General features: G+C 40.3%; 1 protein-coding gene across 1 annotated transcript in view; it reads right to left on the bottom strand.

The window, feature by feature from the left end:
• TMEM242 (transmembrane protein 242) overlaps window positions 1-13133 on the bottom strand; it is a 40708-nt gene extending 27575 nt beyond the window's left edge. The window contains exons 1-3 of the mRNA XM_043456964.1: window positions 12925-13133; window positions 12303-12403; window positions 3391-3528 (exon numbers count right to left, since the gene is read on the bottom strand). Coding sequence (XP_043312899.1) covers window positions 3391-3528; window positions 12303-12403; window positions 12925-13012 — 327 coding nt within the window. The 5' untranslated portion in view covers window positions 13013-13133. The remainder of the gene's footprint in view (window positions 1-3390; window positions 3529-12302; window positions 12404-12924) is intronic.
• Window positions 13134-20621: the final 7488 nt, after the last annotated feature.

Genomic DNA, 20621 nt, shown 5'->3' on the forward strand with positions numbered 1-20621 from the left:
AACTCTAAATGCAGAACTGGAATATACCACATTGCTCTCCATAAGCCTCAGAGCAGAGTCATCTAACAAGAATTTCCTTGGAAAATCACCCATACTGTCTACCGGGGAGCTCTGTCTTAGCTCAGGGAAGGCCCACATCTGTCTTTTGAATAAACAAATTAATAAACACCATGGCTTTTAAGAGATGTATCCTAAAAAATTACCAGTGGGTTCATTTTTCTGTGAGACTTCTCAGACATGGCAAAAGTGCCAATCAAAAAGAATTCTGCCCCTCAGATATTTTATTTAGGTAATAATCTCTTATCAGTGCCATAAAACAAAAAGTTCACATTCTAGAAACTAAAATAGCACAGTTGGGGGGCACATGTACACCTGTGGCTGATTCACGTGAATGTATGGCAAAAACCACCACAATATTGTAAAGTAATTAGCCTCCAATTAAAATAATTAATTTTTTTTCCATTTATTTTTATTAGTTGGAGGCTAATTACTTTACATTATTGTAGTGGTTTTTGCCATACATTGACATGAATCAGCCATGGTAAAATAATTAATTTTAAAAAAAAATTGCACAGCCTAGTCCATAAAGCCCAAGTTCTCAAGCATATAATGTAGAGCCTAATTTTGTTGGTCTATGAAAATCTGGATTGATTCATCATGACTCTTCTAAATCAGACTGTTCATATTTTTAAATACCTTAAAACTTCACTACTTGATTTATGACCTACATTATTGAACTCTAGAAACATTATCAATTCCATGCACTCAATGTGATGTGCTAACAGACTGCCATTTTTATAGAAATCAAAAACTTAATAACTTTACTCTTATTTGCATGCCCCCCCAAGCAGAGTTCACATGTGGTCAAGGAGGTTTTGTGAACTCCCCAGCAGTTGTGCTTTATAGTCAGCATAAATTAATAAAAATAAAACGTAGGACTATTTTTTAAAAGCAGTATTACTACTAAAGCAATACATGTTTAAGAGTTACAAAGAAAAGTAAAATAAGAAATTCACCCACACGCCCATAATTCATTCACATATTATCACCAGACATATTTTCTCCCAATCTTTTCCATTTGTTCTCAAATAACGGCTCCCATATTATAGGAGAAAATAATGGCCCGTCCTATACCAGTCTGCGGTCAACGATAATGTTAAGAGATGAGGTTCACATTGAAGATACCCAGTAAAATCTGTCAAGTTATCAAGACTGTGGATCACGCCACAATCAAAACCAAGTTCGCTCCCTCTGTCCCCCTGCCTGGCCCCTTCGACCTACTCCTTTATTGCCCATCTTAGCTAAGGGAGGTAAAATTGGAAATAGTCTAGGTTCTGCAGACCATGAGACTTGCCTTCAAATCTTGACTCTGTCAATTACAAGCTGCGTGATCTCGAGCAAGTGACTGACCTGAGTCCCTACTTCCTCATTTATAACATGGGGGATATTAATACCTGCTTCATAGTTATTGCAAAGATTAAATAATCTGCTATGTCTAAAATGTCTGGTACAATGCCTGAAATGAAGAGATTTTATATTTCTCAAAAGGAAAACTGAGGTGTCTAAAAATCATCAAAAAATCTTCAGTCACAAGTTCTCTAACTTTTTCAGTCAATCCCTATTTTATTGTTACAATGACTATTGGGCAGTTACTTTAAATATAAACATTAGACTAGGAAAAAAGCAACATCTGTTTGTCTATCAGTATGTTTTAAGTGAAAAGTACACTAATGCCTATGTAGTTATGATTAAACCAAATGTGGACGATTTAATAATAACACCTGTTACTCCAACAACTCCCCCCCAACCCTTGCATTAATTTCCCCACGCTTATCAGCACAAATTATTGTCAACCCGCAACACAGGAGACCTGGGTTCGATCCCTGGGTCAGGAAGATCCTATGGAAAAGGAAATGGCAACCTACTCCAGTACTCTTGCCTAGAAAATTCCATGGGTGGAGGAGCCTGGTAGGCTACAGTCCATGGGGTCATAGAGAGTCAGACACGACTGAGCGACTTCACTTTATCATCAGCACACACACATGCTGTTAATTCAACCAATTTAAAAAACAAACACTCTCTTGATTCTATTCCCCCTCGTAGCTACAATCCCATTTCTTTCTTTCCCTTTAGAGCCAAACTCAAGACTTGCCCATACACGGCCTCCGATCTCTCTCCTCTGTTCTCCTTCGCATCCACTCCACTCAGGCTTTATCCACCAATGACACCATGTTGCCAGTTCAGCAAATGATCAGTCCTCATCTAATGTGATGTGTACCCGGCATCCACCTTTCTTCACCTGGATCCAGGTCGCCATTCTCCTGGGTTTCTCTACCTCTTTGGTAGGGAAACCTCCGTGATATTCCTCAACCTCTAAACCTTAGAAACTCCCAAGAGCTCCTTCCTCAGACCTTTTCTCTTTCTGCTCAGCATTCACTGCCTTTGTGAGCTCATCTGATCTCATGTTACAGAAAAACCCCAACAAACTTTTTGGCCAACTCAATACTACCCACATACTGATGAGTCTCCACTTAATACCTTCACCTTGACCTCTCCCCTGAATTCCACATGTCTATATCTAACCGCTTACTTGACTCTTCACCTGGCCCGTGGCTATCTAAAAGCTCTCTCAAAACTCACAAGCCCCAGACTGAGCTCCTCACATGATCCCCTAATATCTGTTCCATTCACACTGGTCCTGTCCATTTCCTAGTTGCTCAGACCAAACCCTGGAGACACCCTTGACTTGACTTTCACCTCCGACATTCAATTTGTAACAAATCCTTATTGCCCCTACCTTTGAAACAGTGATTTATCTGGAACTGCTTTTCATCAACTCTACTGCGGCCACCCATTCTAAACCATTACCAACTCTCACCTGTTACAAAGAGCATGGTCCACAGAACTTCTCATTATTCTGAATGCACAGCTCTTCAGCTTGGAGTATAAATTACACACATACAGGCACTAAGTCTTTTTCCAATAATGTGTAAACACATTAATAATTGAAATAGCAATTTTAAAAGCTTTAACTATTTTACAATGATGTTTATAAATATGGATGTCAAACAGCATAGAAAACTATTCCAAATTAAATAATTTTCCAGAACAAGTAGCTCTCACCAATTTATACAGAACGACCATTTGCTATGAATTAGTCATTACTTTAATTATATTTGAAGTTTTACCACCTTCAAACATTTAAATTATTTATATGATTTACTAGTAATGACCAGCTGCCTAGTTATCAGCGAGAACTCAGTCAATGCTCTGTCATCACTTCCCCAGACAGTAAATAAACTATATACAAATTTGAAAATCCAGAAGATTTATGCAGGACAAAATGGAATCAACATTCCAGATACCAACTATAGGGCTGTAGTTACTTACACTGTGCACTCCTAAAGCCTTCCAGACGGCGAAGCTGATCACACCGACCCCACACCAGGCATAAAGTGAGCCCCACCCCAGGGCTCTCAAGGCCAGGGAAGACCCGCTCTCTGGTAAGGCAGCTGTGGCCATACTTCCCTGCAATGAAGACAAGAAAGGTTGAGGTAAAAATCATCACTTTGAAAGAATAAATATTCGGGGAGTGTTTGAAATTAATGACTCTCGGGTTAGCACCATGATAACTGGCACACCGGACCAATTCAAGTTCAAATTCCAGCTCCGCTACTTAATAACTGCATAACTTAAGTCACAATTTCTCTGACAAAACTGAGTGTGCAAGGCACTGTGCCAGAAGCCAGGCTAAGTACACAGAGCAACTTCTGACAAAACACTTTGATCCGGGGGTGGGGGTGGGACACAGACACCTAGAAGTTATGATGGAAATGGAAAGGGCAACAACAGAACAGCACACATGAACAGGGAAATTATGCACCCAGAGGAGGACATCCAGTCTACTCGCAGGAAAGGGAAGTTCTACTGAATGTGGTTAGCTACTCTTCCATATCTCTTGTTTTATGAATAAACTGCACAAGTGGTATTCACATACTAAATGTTTCTTTTCACCACTGATACTAATGATTAAATTAGACTGATCAGAAGGACCAAAGCCACATTTTGCCTTATACCGTTAAATGACCATTAATCCTATTTCTAAATAAGATTAATTTTTTTATAAGATTGCAGGACTGCAATCTCCCAGGGAGCCTGTATTTCCAAATACTACATAACAGTTAATAATTATACACGAAAAGAAAAGTGAGACGTGTTAGTTGCTCAGTTGTCTCCGACTCTTTGCGACTACATGGACTGTAGCCCGCCACACTCCTCTGTCCACGGAATTCTCCAGGCAAGAATGCTGGAATGGGTTGCCATTCCGTTCTCCAGGGGATCTTGCTGACTCTGGGATCGAACCCAGGTCTCTTGCACTGCATCAGATTCTTTGCCATCTGAGTCACCAGGAAAGCCTCGATAATTATATATAGCTTTATATATATATAGACAGATAGATATATGTATATATGGCTTATATTGCTCCCTTACTATATGACAAGCACTGTTTAAAGCATTTTGCATGTATTAATTCACTGAGCCTCACTCTGTGAGACAGATACTATGATCCTCATTTCACTAAAGACCAAGCTAAGGCAGAGAGAGATTAAACAACTTGTTAAAGGTTTCACAGCTTATAAAAGTTAGAGCACTTCAGCAGTCTGGCTTTATAGACTAACAGGAATTTGCCAGTCATTTCTTTCTTCTGATTCTAAACATAACACAACACAAATGTAAATTAAAGTATCTTTTTAAGTGGAAACAAGTCCACAGTGTAAATTAGAATAAAAACCATCATTACTTAGGGTAATTCAAATATTCACAATGCTGAAATAGACAAAGATGTGATAATACATATGGGTCTACTTGAAACCAACTACGGGGCATTCACTTATTCCCATAGTTTGAACTGAATATGAAATATAATTTATCCTTTGAAAAAATTTTAAAGGAAACTGTAGAATTTAGGAAATATTAAGAATTTATTATTTTTCTCCATGAGCCTGTCTGCCAAAACACATTAAACATCAACAAACAAAAATAAAAATTTTAACTTCCTCAAAAGCTGAACCTTACTTTTTTCTGATTATATAATCACTGAGGAAAATTTGGTATGTATAAAAAATAGGATGGATTAAAAAAATTCCATCTTATTATCCAGTAAACCATGGTAAACATTTTGACATTTTAAAAACAAGTTAACACCACTAAAATGTTTTTAATCTTCAATTTTCATCCTCTCATAGTGTCAAGAACTCAAATATTTTTAATGGTAACACTGCACTGACATCATAATTTACTTAGCCATTTGTTATTAATATATACTAACTTCAGGTTTTTATATTAATTTTTTTGTATTAAAAACTTCCCTGTGCCTAAACACTTATCTACATTTCTGATAAAGTCCTTGCGGAAAATTCCTCAAAATAGAATTACTAAGTGGAGAAAGCATGACTATTTTATAAGCTGATAGACATACAAAGTGTTTTTCAAAAGGTTGTACTAAGTTACAATGCCGTTTTATGAGGGCCATTTCAAGCTAGCCAGTATCAGATGGTCTCAGGAAAACTATAAACACAAAAAAGAAACCTTTGAAATTTATATAAGACTATTTATAACTTATATTTCTATTGTTACTGACAATGACTATTTGTGTCCAAGTTATGAGCCAACGTTTATGCCTTTTGAATTGCATATTCATGTTATATACTTAAAGTCTTCTAATTTGTATATTCTTTCCATATTAATGTACTTTGAAGCCCTATCATATGTGCTGTAGTATTTCCCTAGTTTGTCTGGGTTTTTTTTGATGGGTTCCCACTTTCTTGACCAAGGATGGAACCCACACCCCCTGCAGTAGAAGCGCAGTCTTAACCACTGGACTATCAGGGAAGTCCCAGGTTAGTTTCATCTTTCTATTTTGCTTTTTGCTTGTCTGTTTTTGATCAAAGATGCATTCTAAAGATTTTAAGCTATTAAAACTTCCCTCATCCAAGTCACAGTCATTTCTTTCCATCTAGCTATATTTCTGTTTAAAAAACTTCCTTACCCCTAGCTTTTTAGTTCATCTGATATTTATTTTAGTCCTGTTGGAAGCTGATAACTAAAGGGAATTTACTTCCCCAATAGTTTAGCAACTGCCCCAGCACCATTCTATGGATTAATCCTTCTCCTATCAAACATTTTTGAGAAAATTAATAGAGGTTTGTTTCTAAGCTATTTTCATACTATGAATTTTATACCAGAATCACATGGATGTAATTACAGAATCAGAAAAAGTCTTAATATTCATAAAGTATTTACATCATACACATTCAGTTCAGTCGCTCAGTTGTGTCCAAGTCTTTGCAACCCCATGAATTGCAGCACGCCAGGCCTCCCTGTCCATCACCAATTCCCAGAGTTTACTCAAACCCATGTCCATCCAGTTGGTGATGCCATTCAACCATCTCATCCTCTGTCGTCCCCTTCTCCTCCTGCCCCCAATCCCTCCCAGCATCAGGGTCTTTTCCGATGAGTCAACTCTTCGCATGAGGTGGCCAAAGTATTGGAGTTTCAGCTTCAGCATCAGTCCTTCCAATACACCCAGGACTGATCTCCTTTAGGATGGACTGGTTGGATCTGCTTGCAGTCCAAGGGACTCTCAAGAGTCTTCTCCAACCACAGTTCAAAAGCATCAATTCATCAGCACTCAGCTTTCTTCACCCTTCAACTCTCACATCCATACATGACCACTGGAAAAACCATAGCCTTGACTAGACAGACCTTATTGGCAAAGTAATGTCTCTGCTTTTAAACATGCTATCTAGGTTGGTCATAACTTTCCTTCCAAGGAATAAGCGTTTTTTAATTTCATGGCTGCAATCACCATCTGCAGTGATTTTGCAGCCCAAAAAAATAAAGTCTGCCACTGTTTCCACTGTTTCCCCATCTATTTGCCATGAAGTGATGGGACCAAGATGCCATGATCTTAGTTTTCTGAATGTTGAGCTTTAATCCAACTTTTTCACTCTCCTCCTTCACTTTCATCAAGAAGCTTTTTAGTTCCTCTTCACTTTCTGCCATAAGGGTGGTGTCATCTGCATATCTGAGGTTATTTATATACTTTTTATCAAATATTTCTTAAGTTTTTACCTATTCATTCTTCCAGAAAAACCCTAGAACATCTTGTCAAGAGTCCTTCCAACTCCCACTCACCCTATTCACTGACATTTTCATTAGAATGACATCAAACATTAGCTAACAGGTAAGAGAAAATCTGTAACATCCTGTCTTTCATCTGGAAATATATTTTCATTTACTCAAGTCTTTTTTTTTTCTTTTTAGAAAATTGTCTTTATATTGCTCAACCCGTTTACTTTTTATTCAACCCATTCTTTTTTTTTTCCCCCAATTATTTTTATTAGTTGGAGGCAACCCATTAAATAAAGGTTTTCTATTTTTTTAAGGCATGTATTTGTGATTAAGAATGCTATTCACAGTACATAGAAACATTTTGTTTATCTGTATCCCCATGCTTTAAACGTAACAGATCTTATCTAAAGACATACTTCTTGCAGAAATAGCCTGGTCCCGACCAGATTCTCAAGAGATTTTCCTTAGCCATTTTCTTTGATGAAAACAATATACTACTCTCTTATCTTATTCCTTTTCTCAGGCTGCTATAATTTCAGTGGTTCCCTAGACGCTGCAGACCTCACATAAATACACCAACTAACTGGCTTATTTCCATCCAGCAGCAGCATCATTAACCAATTATTATTACACCAGGCTTAGTGTAGGTGCTCTGGCTTAAGTTTTATTTTTGAAACTTAAAAATTTCTTATTTCCCTGGGGACAAAAACTATATATATTATAGACCTACAGAAATCTTTTTCAAAGTCTACATAAATCCACATGTTTTGCTAAGAAAAAAGGTAACGAAGGGTTATAAATACAACCCTTAAAAACACAGCAATACTCCCAACAAAATCTTAGGTTTGCCAAACTTTCAGATTTTTTTTTTTAAAAAGGTACATGCTGTATTTGTATATCAGTCTCAGAAACTGACTGTGAGGGAAGTGAGTTATTATCAGCTATCGTCCATATACTCTAAAACTAATTTTAGTGGAAATGATGTTAAAAATTGATTTGTTCTTAAGTTTTTAAAAGTCTAGTCATCAAGCTTTATCCACTGGAGTTATATGTCACATGGCCTTTATACAGCCTGCTCAGAGTTTTAAAAATGAACACTGACTGACTGGCAGCAGCAAAGACTGACTTGCCAAAAAATAATGCTGCTCTTTAGATATAACCACATATGCTAGTCACATATGTATAAATCAAAGCTGTGTTTTTCTTCAGTACCACATTGTTTATTCTTTTCACTTAAATTAAAATGAAGGCGTGTGCACATGGAAGTTGAACTTAACAAATCACAAGGTAGTTATGATACTTAATATCTAAAACAGGAAAATCATTCTCTATTATTTTGTACTTATAATGCCTCTTATGCTTAAATACATGGTGCCTTTTATATTCTATGTATTCTTAAGAAGATTTAATCTATTATTCACAGGTACAGGAACGATCAAGAGCAAATTGTTCAGTTTGTCAGAAAGTCAACTGCTTACCTAAGAATAAGGTTCATGTTTTTAGTTTTGTTTTTTTTTTTCAGTTTAATCTTGGGATGAATCAGATATAAATCAAATTCTGATATTTAAAAAGAATGTTCAACCTAGCTATTTCCCCCACAGAGCATTCTTAGCTGATATATTTTGCTATATTCTTTACATCACAGAAAGAGCTGTGTTGCATTATACCAAAGTAAAGATTTGTTCTTATAATTTCTCAGAAGTTATAGCTATATCAGAAAGATGATGACTCACTCTTTCTGTCCATTACCTAAATGGGTCTTGAAATAACTCAGTTATTTGAAGAATATTTAACTTCCAAAAGAGGATGTGCTCAAATTTCCTGGTCTCAGGATCCATTTATACTTGGATCCCAAAGATTTCTGATTATGTGAATTAAAATAACCATCCTACAAAACATTTAGCACAAAAAGAGGCAATGTTTTACATTTTTGCTCATCTTTTAAATGTATGGTTTAACAAAAGAGCTTTACTTTCACACATGCATCTATATTCAATCTGTTGCAATGTTTTTTGGTTGAAGTATACAAATACTCAAGATGGTAAAGAATCCACCTGCAATGTAGGAGACCCAGGTTCAATCCTCAGGTTGGAAAGATCCCCTGGAGAAGGGAATGGCTACCCCCTCCAATCTTCTTGCCTGGAGAATTCCATGGACAGAGGAGCTTGGCGGACTACAGTCCATGGGGTTGCAAAGAGTCGGACACGACTGAGCGACTAACACTTTCACTTTTTTTCATACAAATAAAATCTATCCTCACACAGGTATGTGATCGGAAGAGTATTTTAATAGCCTCCCTTCTTTGATATATACCCAAACTCAACAAATAGTTTCTTAAAAATGATCTGCAATATGGAATAAAAAATTGTATCAATAAATTGTTGTACTTTGTTACATTAAAATCCATTGGTGTATTTTTCATTTTGAATGCAACTTTCATCCATGCATCATGATCACTCAGAAAATACTGACTTGCCAAAAGAAGTTATCTTTCAGACTCTTGACATCATTTATTAAATATTAAAATCACATCATTAATATCACTACCAATCTCAGAAAAAAGCTTCAGGTGTTTAAGCAGCTGGCAAGCTCACAATGGCAGACACAGTTTTCTAAATTCAATTTTACCTATAAAGGGTGGAATTTTATTATCGGCGACACATACTAACAACTGCTCGCTTGAAGAGAAGGTTCATTTTGTTCATTTTGAAGAAAATGTCTACCTACTTCTGAATAACTATAGCTTGTCAGTTGCTCTTTCAAGTGAAAACAATATACCATGAAAAAAAGTGGCTAGTTCAGACTGTAACTCAATCACACAAGCGCTTTATCTTGAGAAAAACATACTGCTTTGGTACAATGCAAAGTGCTTTATGTGTACCTCCCATTTCTTCACACAGACTATTAAAGAGGTTATGATCAAGGGTCAAGATATCAAAAAATAATTTTACTGCTTCAACAAGGATATTCTTCTGCAAAGATGGCATTAACCACAGGTGCGCGGAAAGGAAGAACACAATGCCTGCTAGTACACCCTGGGGCCACTGCCTCAGCTACAGCAAGGCACCAGCACTTTTATCCTTTACTGTGTCTGTACCCGCCGAAAAATTGATGCTTTTGAATTGTGGTGTTGGAGAAGATTCTTGAGAGTCCCTTGGACTGCAAGGAGATCCAACCAGTCCATCATGAAGGAGATAAGTCCTGGGTGTTCATTGGAAGGACTGATGCTGAAGCTGAAACTCCAATACTTTGGCCACCTCATGCGAAGAGTTGACTCATTGGAAAAGACCCTGATGCTTGGAGGGATTGGGGGCAGGAGGGGAAGGGGACGACAGAGGATGAGATGGCTGGATGGCATCACCAACTGGATGGACACGGGTTTGAGTAAACTCTGCGAGTTTGTGATGGACAGGGAGGCCTGGTGTGCTGCGATTCATGGGGTCGCAAAGAGTCAGACACGACTGAGCAACTGGACTGACTGACTGACTGACCATTAGTGCAAGTGTCTTAGCAGTATCACAATAGTAACTGACTTTACAGAACCCCCAAAGGGTCTCAAGAATCCCCACGGTTCTGTGGGCCTCAGTTTGAAAATCACTGTGTTAGATCATTAAGGCCATATGTGGTATCAAACCTTAGAACTGCAAAATAGAATGCAAAGTTATGAATGTGTGTGGTTTTTTTTTTTTCCTGAGAGAATTGCTAGCTTTCATCAGATTCTCAAAAGATCTGTGACCCAAAGGTTATCATGTTAACTTGGATTTAGAAATCAACCAAAACTCCACTATTAAAGCATCACTATCACTCAGGTTTCACTGATTTCTGCCACAAGATACATATTTCTGCTCTGAAAATACTCTGTAACATAGGGAGGAGATGACCATGAAGTTCTTTACAGAGATTTGGAAAACTCCCTATGAACCCTGAGTATATTCAAAGGGGAAACCAAATGCACTTTTAATGTGGTCTCCTGCCATTCTTATGGCTTAAATACAATTAGAAGATATTACAGATAAATACAAGTCAAAAAGGAATTAACTGGCTTATGATTTTTCACATAACACTTTTTCCAAAGAAAATATCAAATTCTAATTATATTGTTACTTGTGTGATTATTTATATAACATCTGTCTCCCACACCAGACCTAGCTTCCTGAGGGGTACATGTTCTGTTCATTTTTGTATCTCTCATACCTAGCTAGCACAAGGCCTGCACATAGAAGATCCCAAGTAAACATTTATTGAAGAAATAAGTTAAGGGATAAACAAACCATAAGATGTAGGTAGGATAGAGATGGGACAATGCAGAAAAACAACCACAATGGGAAGGAAATTACTCAACTTGTCCATGACAGATGACTGCTCAAACTTGCTCATGGAATTAGGATTTTCTGCCCTCAGCTGCTTATACTCATTGAACCAAAATTTATTGAGCACCTACTATGTGCTAAGGGCTTCCCTGGTGGCTCAGTGGTAAAAAAAAATCCACCTGCCAATGCAGAAGTGGGTTCGATCCCCGGGTGGGGCAGGTATGTGGAGGAAGAAATGGCAACCCACTCTAGTATTCTTGCCGGGGAAATCCCATGGATGGGGAAGCCTGGTGGGCTACAGTCCATGGGGTAGCAAAAGAGCTGCACACAACTTAAGTGACTAAACAACTACGTGCCAGGCAATTTTATAGGGAGTGGGGCTGCTGTACGGCACAAGGATGCATGGTTTCCAGGTTCAAAGAGCTGACTTGTGTTTATCATCGATACTAAGATGCACCATATTTCAACATTTTAACATCTCTGAGCCAGAAACGCCTACTGCAGTGTTGTCGCAGAATTTAACTGGCTTTTTTTTTTTAGTGCTACATACAATATGGAGCCTCTTACAACTGAGAACAAATTTACCCAGATTTAGATTTAAAGTCATGCTGTGAACAGGAAATGTATTGGAGGAGCTTTCAAAGTCTGGGTCTGCTAACAGTTTAAAAGGCACATAATTACTTTTTAGATGAAAATAAAGACAGTTGACTAATTTGTACCCTTCCTGAATCTACGAAGTCCACGCTGGTTTACTTCTTAAAGAGTAATATGAAAGGCCATCAACACTTTCTATTCAAAACTGCTGCCATTGATTTGTAAACAGCAATTGTGTTATGAATGGATTTCCGTGTAACAAACCTTATTGAACCACTCAGGACTTTTCTTTTTAGCCAAGGACAATGTTGTGGCAAATCCAGCTAGCATTCCTGCTGCAGCAACGGAACCAAGGAAAATTCCACCTGTCAAGAGTTTTGGAGGAAGGGAATGGGGGGTAGGGAGAGAGAGAGAAAAAAAACACAAAAAACCTGAAGTTAAAAAGATGGACACAAATAAGTTTCAGATACTATTTAAAAAATCAATTTCGAAATTCGAGAAATGACGGCTAAGACGCTCCTGGCAAAGGTAAATGATAGGGGCTGTGAAACCTGCGTGGCCTCACGACCTCTGGTTCCTGAGGCCATTCTAGTGTACCAGTCCCAAGAGCACAGAATAGGCACAGGGTCTCTTACCCTTTCTCCCGGGGACGAAAAAAGAGATAGTGGGAGTTAGAGAGGGGGGTGCGGGGGGAGACGTGAGAGAAACTGCAGAGGGAACTGGGTAAATGCAGCCTATACAGAACAGCTCGCGGGACCAGCCCACTAAACTCAGGGCATTCAAACCAAGGTCTCCCCGGGCAGCGTGTGCGTGGGAACGCCCGCTCCAGCGTAGGCTAGAGCCCCGGGTGAGCCTGCCTTGACACCCGCACCTCGCCACACCCCACCTTTAACCAGGAAAAGCCGGTCGTCGGCAGACGCCGAGGCCTCCGGCCTAGAGGACGGCTCTGCTGCCCCCGCGTCCGCCGCCTCCATCTTTCTGAGCCTCGGCTACCGCGTCCGGCGTCAACTGGACCCGGGTGGAAACGAGAGCGAGGCGGAGGAGAAAGGTTCCGCTGCCACCTCCCTCTGCGCAACCCGAATATCGGTCCGAAGAACGACCTCTGCACTCAAACCTTCTCTGCTGCCCTCTGGTCCCGGGCAAGGAAGATGCTGTGGCTTGCACCCTGGGGGGCGGTGCTTGCACCCTGGGGGGCGGTGGCTTCCACGACTGTCTAACCCGGGAGGATCTTTTGCCCGCTCCAAGGTGATGATCGCTGCTCTTCTACTTGAAACGCTGCTCGGCTCTGACTCTAGGAGGCAGTGAGAGGTCGCAGATTGCTCCAGGAGCCTAGTCTCAGTCTGGTTAGAGACCCCGCAGCTTGGTTTCCTGATCGGCTTCACACTATGTCCAGGGATTTGGCTCAGTCTTTCCTCCGTACTTTGCTGGGAAATTTTGTAACCGTAAAGCTGTCACTTTAGATGTAAGTGACAGGGTGAATATATGCTTTCATTTCTTTGGGGGAAATAGCTAGGGGTGGAATTGCTGAGTCAGAGAATAAACATATACTTAGTTTTGTAAGAACTGACTCATTTGAAAAGACCCTGATGCTGGGAAAGATTGAGGGCAGGAGGAGAAGCGGACGACGGAGGATGAGATGGTTGGATGGCATCACCGACTCAATGGACATGAGTTTGAATAAACTCCGGGAGTTGGTGATGGACAGGGAGGCCTGGCGTGCTGCAGTCCATGGGGTCGCAAAGAGTCAGACACGACTGAGCGACTGAACTGAACTGACAGGTTTTCTGCGTGGAAGACTGCCAGCCAGCCCGGTGGTGATGCGCTTCCTACCCCCACGGTGTGATTGATCAGCCATCCGAGGGGATTGGATGCTAACTGAAGTGAATGGCATAACCCCCGCGGGAAGAACAAAAGACCACCCTAAGGAGTTGCTAACTCGGAACTTCAAGGCAGCCCTAGACCTTTCACCATCTACAGCCAGCAGACAGACCTGACCTTCAGACTCCGGGGCTGGTTTGCAGACACTGGTGGATTCATTAAATGGTCACTGAGAGGAGGAGGCTGGTAGCCATAGAAAATCTTTTCCGCCTCTCAAACACAGACACCTGACGTCATCCTTGGGAAAATGAAGCAATCTGTCATTCTTGTTTATTCTGAGCAACAACAAAAGCCATGAACTTCTTGAGGATGGGAATGGAGATCTCTGTTCATTTTTACATGCCCCGGCTCTCAGGGTATTACCTGGTCATGGAAAATAAATTTTGGGTGAATGAGTCAGGGAATGCATCAATTAAAATGCAACTAATAGCCCAAACCTGGGCTTAGGTCCTCAGTCACTTATAAGTTCTGTGAACTTGATTGAGGCTCATGTACCTCAGTTTCCCCACCTGCAAAATACAGAAACTGATAGTACCCACCTCACAGTATTGCTGTAAGAATTAAACGAAGCAAGGTAGGTAAAGGAGTTAGCATAGTGCCTGGTCTAGACACTCAGCGTACCTTAGGTCTAGTTATCATCCCCCTCAATTCCAGTAGCTGTTTTTCAGCATTCTGTACAGATATCTTTAAAAAGTATAGATGCCCAGGGCCTGTCACTGAAGATGGCGGCTTTGAAGGTCCAAGCAGGACAGATTAAAAGCTCAACAGAGCTTCTGATAATGAGCCAGGTTGAGCACTACCGCTCTGAGTTTCTGACTTGGAGAAATCTCAAAGAATTTAAACTTTGGATTCTTTGGAAGTACGGCATCAGAATCTGAAAGGGCTCTTTAAGTTGGCAAGTTCAGTTCAGCTAATTTGTTTAAGGTCAAAAACTCTGGGATTGGGGACTAGCAATTGGCTGTCAACAAACCCACACAGAAGAAGGGCTTCCCCTTACACACAGTGACCATAGCAGCTATTAATAGCTAATTTACTGAGTGTTTTCTGTGCCTCTGGCATTGCCCTAAGTGCCTCAAATGAATTATCTCATTTGATTTTCTCCATTGTGGACCCCCCAAAAAATATTGCCTGTTGTTTCAGTAAACAAAGAATATTGCCCTCCATCCAGCCATCAGTCACGGCAGCTGCCCCAATGGTGCACCCTGAGGCGAATTTGGATGGAGAAAAACAGGATACTAGCCCGAGATAGGTAAGGTGCATATCAAAGGAATGATTTCATTGAGCCAGTCTCTTGCATCTTCTCATATAAAGAAAAGCACTAAAATCAACTTGAGATGTCTTATTTTTTGTGATTAGCAGTAACCTTTTGATGTTCCACTACATATTTGTTTTTCAGCAAAAACTCGTAAATGTTCTTGCTCGTCCCTTACTTCTTTTGTAACAGTTCCTCAGAGCTATCTAAAAGGCTGGCTTCCAGGCTGTTTAGTCCTCAGTAAGGTCCTTAAGACATAATTCAACTTTTTGGTTATGCGTTTTCAGTCAACACCATAAACTCTGAAAAACTAACTTGCTCAACACATACAGCTGTTAAGTGGCAGAACCAGGATTTCAAGAAGCCCCATCAAGTCCTTATCCTCTGCCAAGGGGCCCTCAAGCTTGAGGTTGATAACTGGAAGCACCTGGAAGGGTTTGTTGACAATTAATTGCTATGCTGGGGGTACTCAGTCGCTCAGTTGCATTGGACTCTTTGCAACCCCATGGACTGTAGCCCACCAGGTTCCTCTGTTCATGGAATTTTCCAGGCAAGGATACTGGAACAGGTTGTCATTTCCTACATTAGGGGATCTTCCTAATCTGCTGCTGCTGCTAAATCGCTTCAGTCCGGTCCGACTCTGTGAGACCCCATAGATGGCAGCCCACCAGGCTCCCCTGTCCCTGGGATTCTCCAGGCAAGAACACTGGAGTGGGTTGCCATTTCCTTTTCCAATGCATGAAAGTGAAAAGTGAAAGTGAAGTCGCTCAGTCATGTCCGAATCTTAGCGACCCCATGGACTGCAGCCCACCAGGCTCCTCTGTCCACAGGATTTTCCAGGCAAGAGTACTGGAGTGGGGTGCCAATGCCTTCTCCGCTTCCTAATCTAGGGATTTTCAGACCTGCCTCTTTTTCATCTCCTGCATTGGCAGGTGGATTCTTCACCACTAGCCTCACCTCGGAAGCCCTATCTCTGCCTTACTTACAGTTCACCCCTTTAAAATCCATATGAACAGACCAATGAACAGTACTGAAATCGATTCAGAAATTTTAAAACTCCCAACAAACAAAAAATGCAGGACTGCTTTAAGACTTGAAATTCTATTCTCACAAGACTATTTTTTTCATTTATTTTTATTAGTTGGAGGCTAATTACTTTACAATATTGTAGTGGTTTTTGCCATACATTGACATGAATCAGCCATAGATTTACATGTGTTCCCCATCCCGATCCCTCCTCCCACCTCCCTCTCCATCCCATCCCTCTGGGTCTTCCCAGTGCACCAGCCCTGACCACTTGTCTCATGCATCCAACCTGGGCTGGTGATCTGCCACTATGGAGAACAGTGTGGAGATTCCTCACAAGACTATTTAGAGAGGAAAAGTGCTGGTTCCTCAACTCTCCCCATTCTTTGCTGTTCTCCCCCACCCAAAAGCATAGAAATTTTTTTTTAATTTTAAGGATTATATTACTATTTACTGTAAGAAACAGGAGAGAGGTAAAACATCTTTAAAAGTTACAGTGTCCAGGGCTCTGTAGCCTGTGTCTTTTTTGAGATGGCAACCTCAGACCCTGTGGGCATCTGTCTGTCTTTATTCCTGAGGATGTGGTTCACAAACTTCTCCCTTCTTTCTAAATCCTAAAAGAAAAGGGCAACTTTCTTCCTTCGTACATGAAAGCTCCTTTTCCTGGTAACCAAAAGGCAGAGGGGCAATTCAAGCAAACTGACAGATACTCTTCACCTTAGAGAGCCATTTGCATTTTGAGGATTCTTGTCAGATACACACTTTGGAGAGCAGGAACTGAGACCTACTTGGACAAGGCGAGTTTTCGAGGGAATTACAACCCCATTCCTCACTGGCCCCAGCTTCCTGTTCCTTGTTCTCCCCTGGGCCTGGCAAACATGCCTGATAGAAGGATGAAGAGTCCCTGGCCCGGAGATTAGGCATTCCAGGCACCCCAAGTTAGAATGCTTAAAGACAGTGTTACCCAAGTTCTCATATTTCTATAGTGCCCACAGTTGGGTATTTCAGGTGCAATCTGAATAACTGGTCTGTTCTAGGATCCCTGAAACCTCATCTAGACTGGTTTCTATGGAAATGCAGGATACAAGCTCCAAACAGGAGACTTGCAAACATCTGGAGCAGTGTGTTTGTAAGACAGGGACAGTAGTTCTAAAAGAGCCAGACAGAGCATTTCCAAGTGGAAACCAGTGATCAGAAAGTTCCTAAATGGTGCACCATGCAATTCAAGCAGGGCTGCCTTTTCAACGGAAGTATGAGTCCCTTTCAGAAAAATGTCATAGAACAGTCTGGCAAGCAAAAGAGGCTGCTGGAAAAGCAAGTTCATCCAAGACAGACTGTGTTGCTATTTTGGTGTTAGTTTTTAGTCAGCTCAGAGTCCATACCAGTGATGCCTCTCACCACATTCTTATTTCAAACCTTTTGGCCCCTGTAGGTTCTATTTCAAATTTTGACAGCTAGGAACCTGTTAGCATTGCAGTTCCCAGAATTCGGGTAGCCCTAACTCTAGCTAGTTCCAAACACTGATGGGCTTTCCCCTCCAACTATTTAAAAGAAATATTTCTTGAGAACTTCAGTTACGCCCTATTTAAAGTATGAGGTTGAATTCTTTTTAAAACCTGATAAGGATCACATATTGGCCATGCTTCTCACTGCTTCTTGATTTAAGGTAGCTGTCAAAAATGTAGTGCAGAGATCTTTAAAAATTATTGCCTAAGTAAGTGTCTACATTCCCAGGTGGCGCAGTGGTAAAGAACCTGTCTGCCAATGCAGAAGACGCAAGAGATGCAGGTTTAATCCCTGGATGGGGAAGATCCCCTGAAGTAGGAAATGGCCACCTACTCCAGTATTCTTGCCTGGAAAATTTCCTGGACAGAGCAGTCTGGCAGACTACAGTCTATGGGGTCACAAAGAGTCAGGCACAACTGAGTGACTGAACACGGCACACAGAAGAAAAGATCCATTGGATCTTACACAGATCTATTAATGGAGGTTACCTTGAGAAAAGGGGGAGTAGAAACTTTTAAATTGTATGTCTTCTACTTTCTACCTTAATAAGTAACTAAAGTGAAAGTGAAAGTCGCTCAGTCATGTTCGATTCCTTGCAACCCCAAGCACTATAGCCTGCCAGGCTTCTCTGTCCATGGAATTCTCTGGGCAAGAATACTGGAGTGGGTAGCCGTTCTCTTCTCCAGGGGATCTTCCCAACCCAGAGATTGAACCCAGGTCTCCCACCTTGCAGGCGGATTCTTTACCGTCTGAGCCACCAGGGAAGCCCCAGGGAATCAACATTTTAACATATTTCTATAATGTTAAGCCATTTTCAACAAGGGACTTGTTACTTTTATTTAAGAGGAAAAAAGGAAAGAAAACAGTCAAAATGTTTTAAAACAGATCACCTATTTAAAAGACAAATTTTTCTGTTTAAGTAGAAATATTATGTAGGTTTCCAGAGTAACCTACCAGACTCTGCAGTGGGCTATCAAGTGACAACTTTCTTGGAAATCATGGAAGCAAGAGTGAGAAGCATGTGTCAGAAGGAGACTCTAGGCTGGCTGGGAACTCTGCATAGAATCTGCATCCTACAGAAAACTACCAGAGCCTGTTAAACTCTTCCCAGTACCTGCTCTGGATTCCCAAAGTTACAGTTTGGAAGGGCACGGCAATCAATATCATGCAATATAAATGATAAGTATGGTAATAATTCCTCTTCAGTGAGCAGAAACTAGACTTCCAAAGTTTGAGTCTCATTACTCACTTTGGGCATCTCATTCCTTTGTCTCTTAGAATTGTAGTCTATAACCACAGTCCATAACTGTTGAATAATATGTCTATCTTCATCACAGTAAATGAAAGCTGCCATTATAGGTTCTTTCCTTTCGCTGTTTCTTTATTACAGAGAATATCCTTTCTATCTTTTTTCTCTGCTATCAGTTGAGTTGTTATTGTTAACGATAGACCAGAAATCTTTTTGAAAGCTCTTATATTTCATCCTCCACTAGATATTTTCCTATGAAAGAGTCATGCACATAATTTCTTTAACTGTGTTCCTCGACTTCCTTGTGAGGATCAGATATGATCACATTTGTTCAAGCAATTTGTAAATTGTCAAGTAGTCTGGCATCATGAAGCAGGATTATTTTTAGTCCTGTGTGTGTATCCCAGTCATAGAAAACCCTCTAACATTGCCAAAAGTAAAATAGCTTTCCATTTATGCCAGCATTATCCACTGCTTCACAACCCATTTTGAACTCGAATAAGAAAAATGCTCGAATTTGCTTTTTGTCTAACATCATCTCCATAGTCGAAAATAAATGTAAACAGCAAGTGATGTCATTAGCAAAAAAAATAAATAAAGTGAGAAATGTGCAGTAGAATGTATTCCAGTATCAAACGGCAAAGTTCAACAATGCCAAACGGCAATTACTTTTGCACCAACTTAATATTTCACATATAGCCCCATATTTCCTTCATGTTTACTAAGATCCATGATATCAACCACTAGTGTCATTGTAAGGTCCTCAAATAAGACAGAGTTCAACTTTTAGGTTAGGCATTTTTTTGGTTGACATCATAAACACTGAGAAACTAAGTTTCTCAACGCACACAGCTGTTAAGTGACAGAGCCAGGATTTTAAAGCAGCCTCATCAAGTCCTTATCCACTGCCGAGGGATCTTCGCGTGAGGCTGATAACTGGAATCACCTGGAAGGGCTTGTTGACAACCAATTGCTGTGCTGTGCTGTCCTCAGTCACTCAGTTGTGTCCGACTCTTTGCAACCCCATGGACTGTAGCCCACCAGGCTCCTCTGTCCATGGAATTTTCCAGGCAAGAATACTGGAGTGGGTTGCTATTTCCTCCTCCAGGGGAACTTCGTGACCCAAGGATCCAACCTGTGTTTCCTGCATTGGTAGATGGATTCTTTACCACTGATGCACCTGGGAAGCCCCTCTAGTGTCATTTATGCTAATTATGTATATTGTGTTTATTTTTATTAACTACCCCTCTTATTTTGATGATTTAAGGATCATAAACTACAAAATGATTGAAAAACAAGTTCTCACATGTATGATAAAAGAATGACTATATGAACTAGAGCAAGAAAACCTTCTTGACTAATGAGATGTTTAGATTGATTTTAGTTTTCACTCATTCAGCAAGTATTAACTGAGCACCTATTATGGTCTTGGCCCTGGCTTTACTGCGGTGGAGTCAAGAGGCACAGCCCTTGGTTCATTGGAGCTTATAGTTTCTAAGTGAGAATTTCATCAAAGCACCTTTTTTGCTTCAACCTTTGTTATTGATATTCTTTCTAGCTGTATTTTTTCTATGTTATGCCTCAAAAGGTAAAATATGGACTGAAGGGAAAGTTTTATTTCTTGCTTTTGAAGTCCACACTGCTCAAAATCACCCCTCTGAATAGTGACTAT

Source organism: Cervus canadensis, chromosome 33 (genome assembly GCF_019320065.1).
Source record: "Cervus canadensis isolate Bull #8, Minnesota chromosome 33, ASM1932006v1, whole genome shotgun sequence".
NCBI lineage: Eukaryota > Metazoa > Chordata > Mammalia > Artiodactyla > Cervidae > Cervus > Cervus canadensis.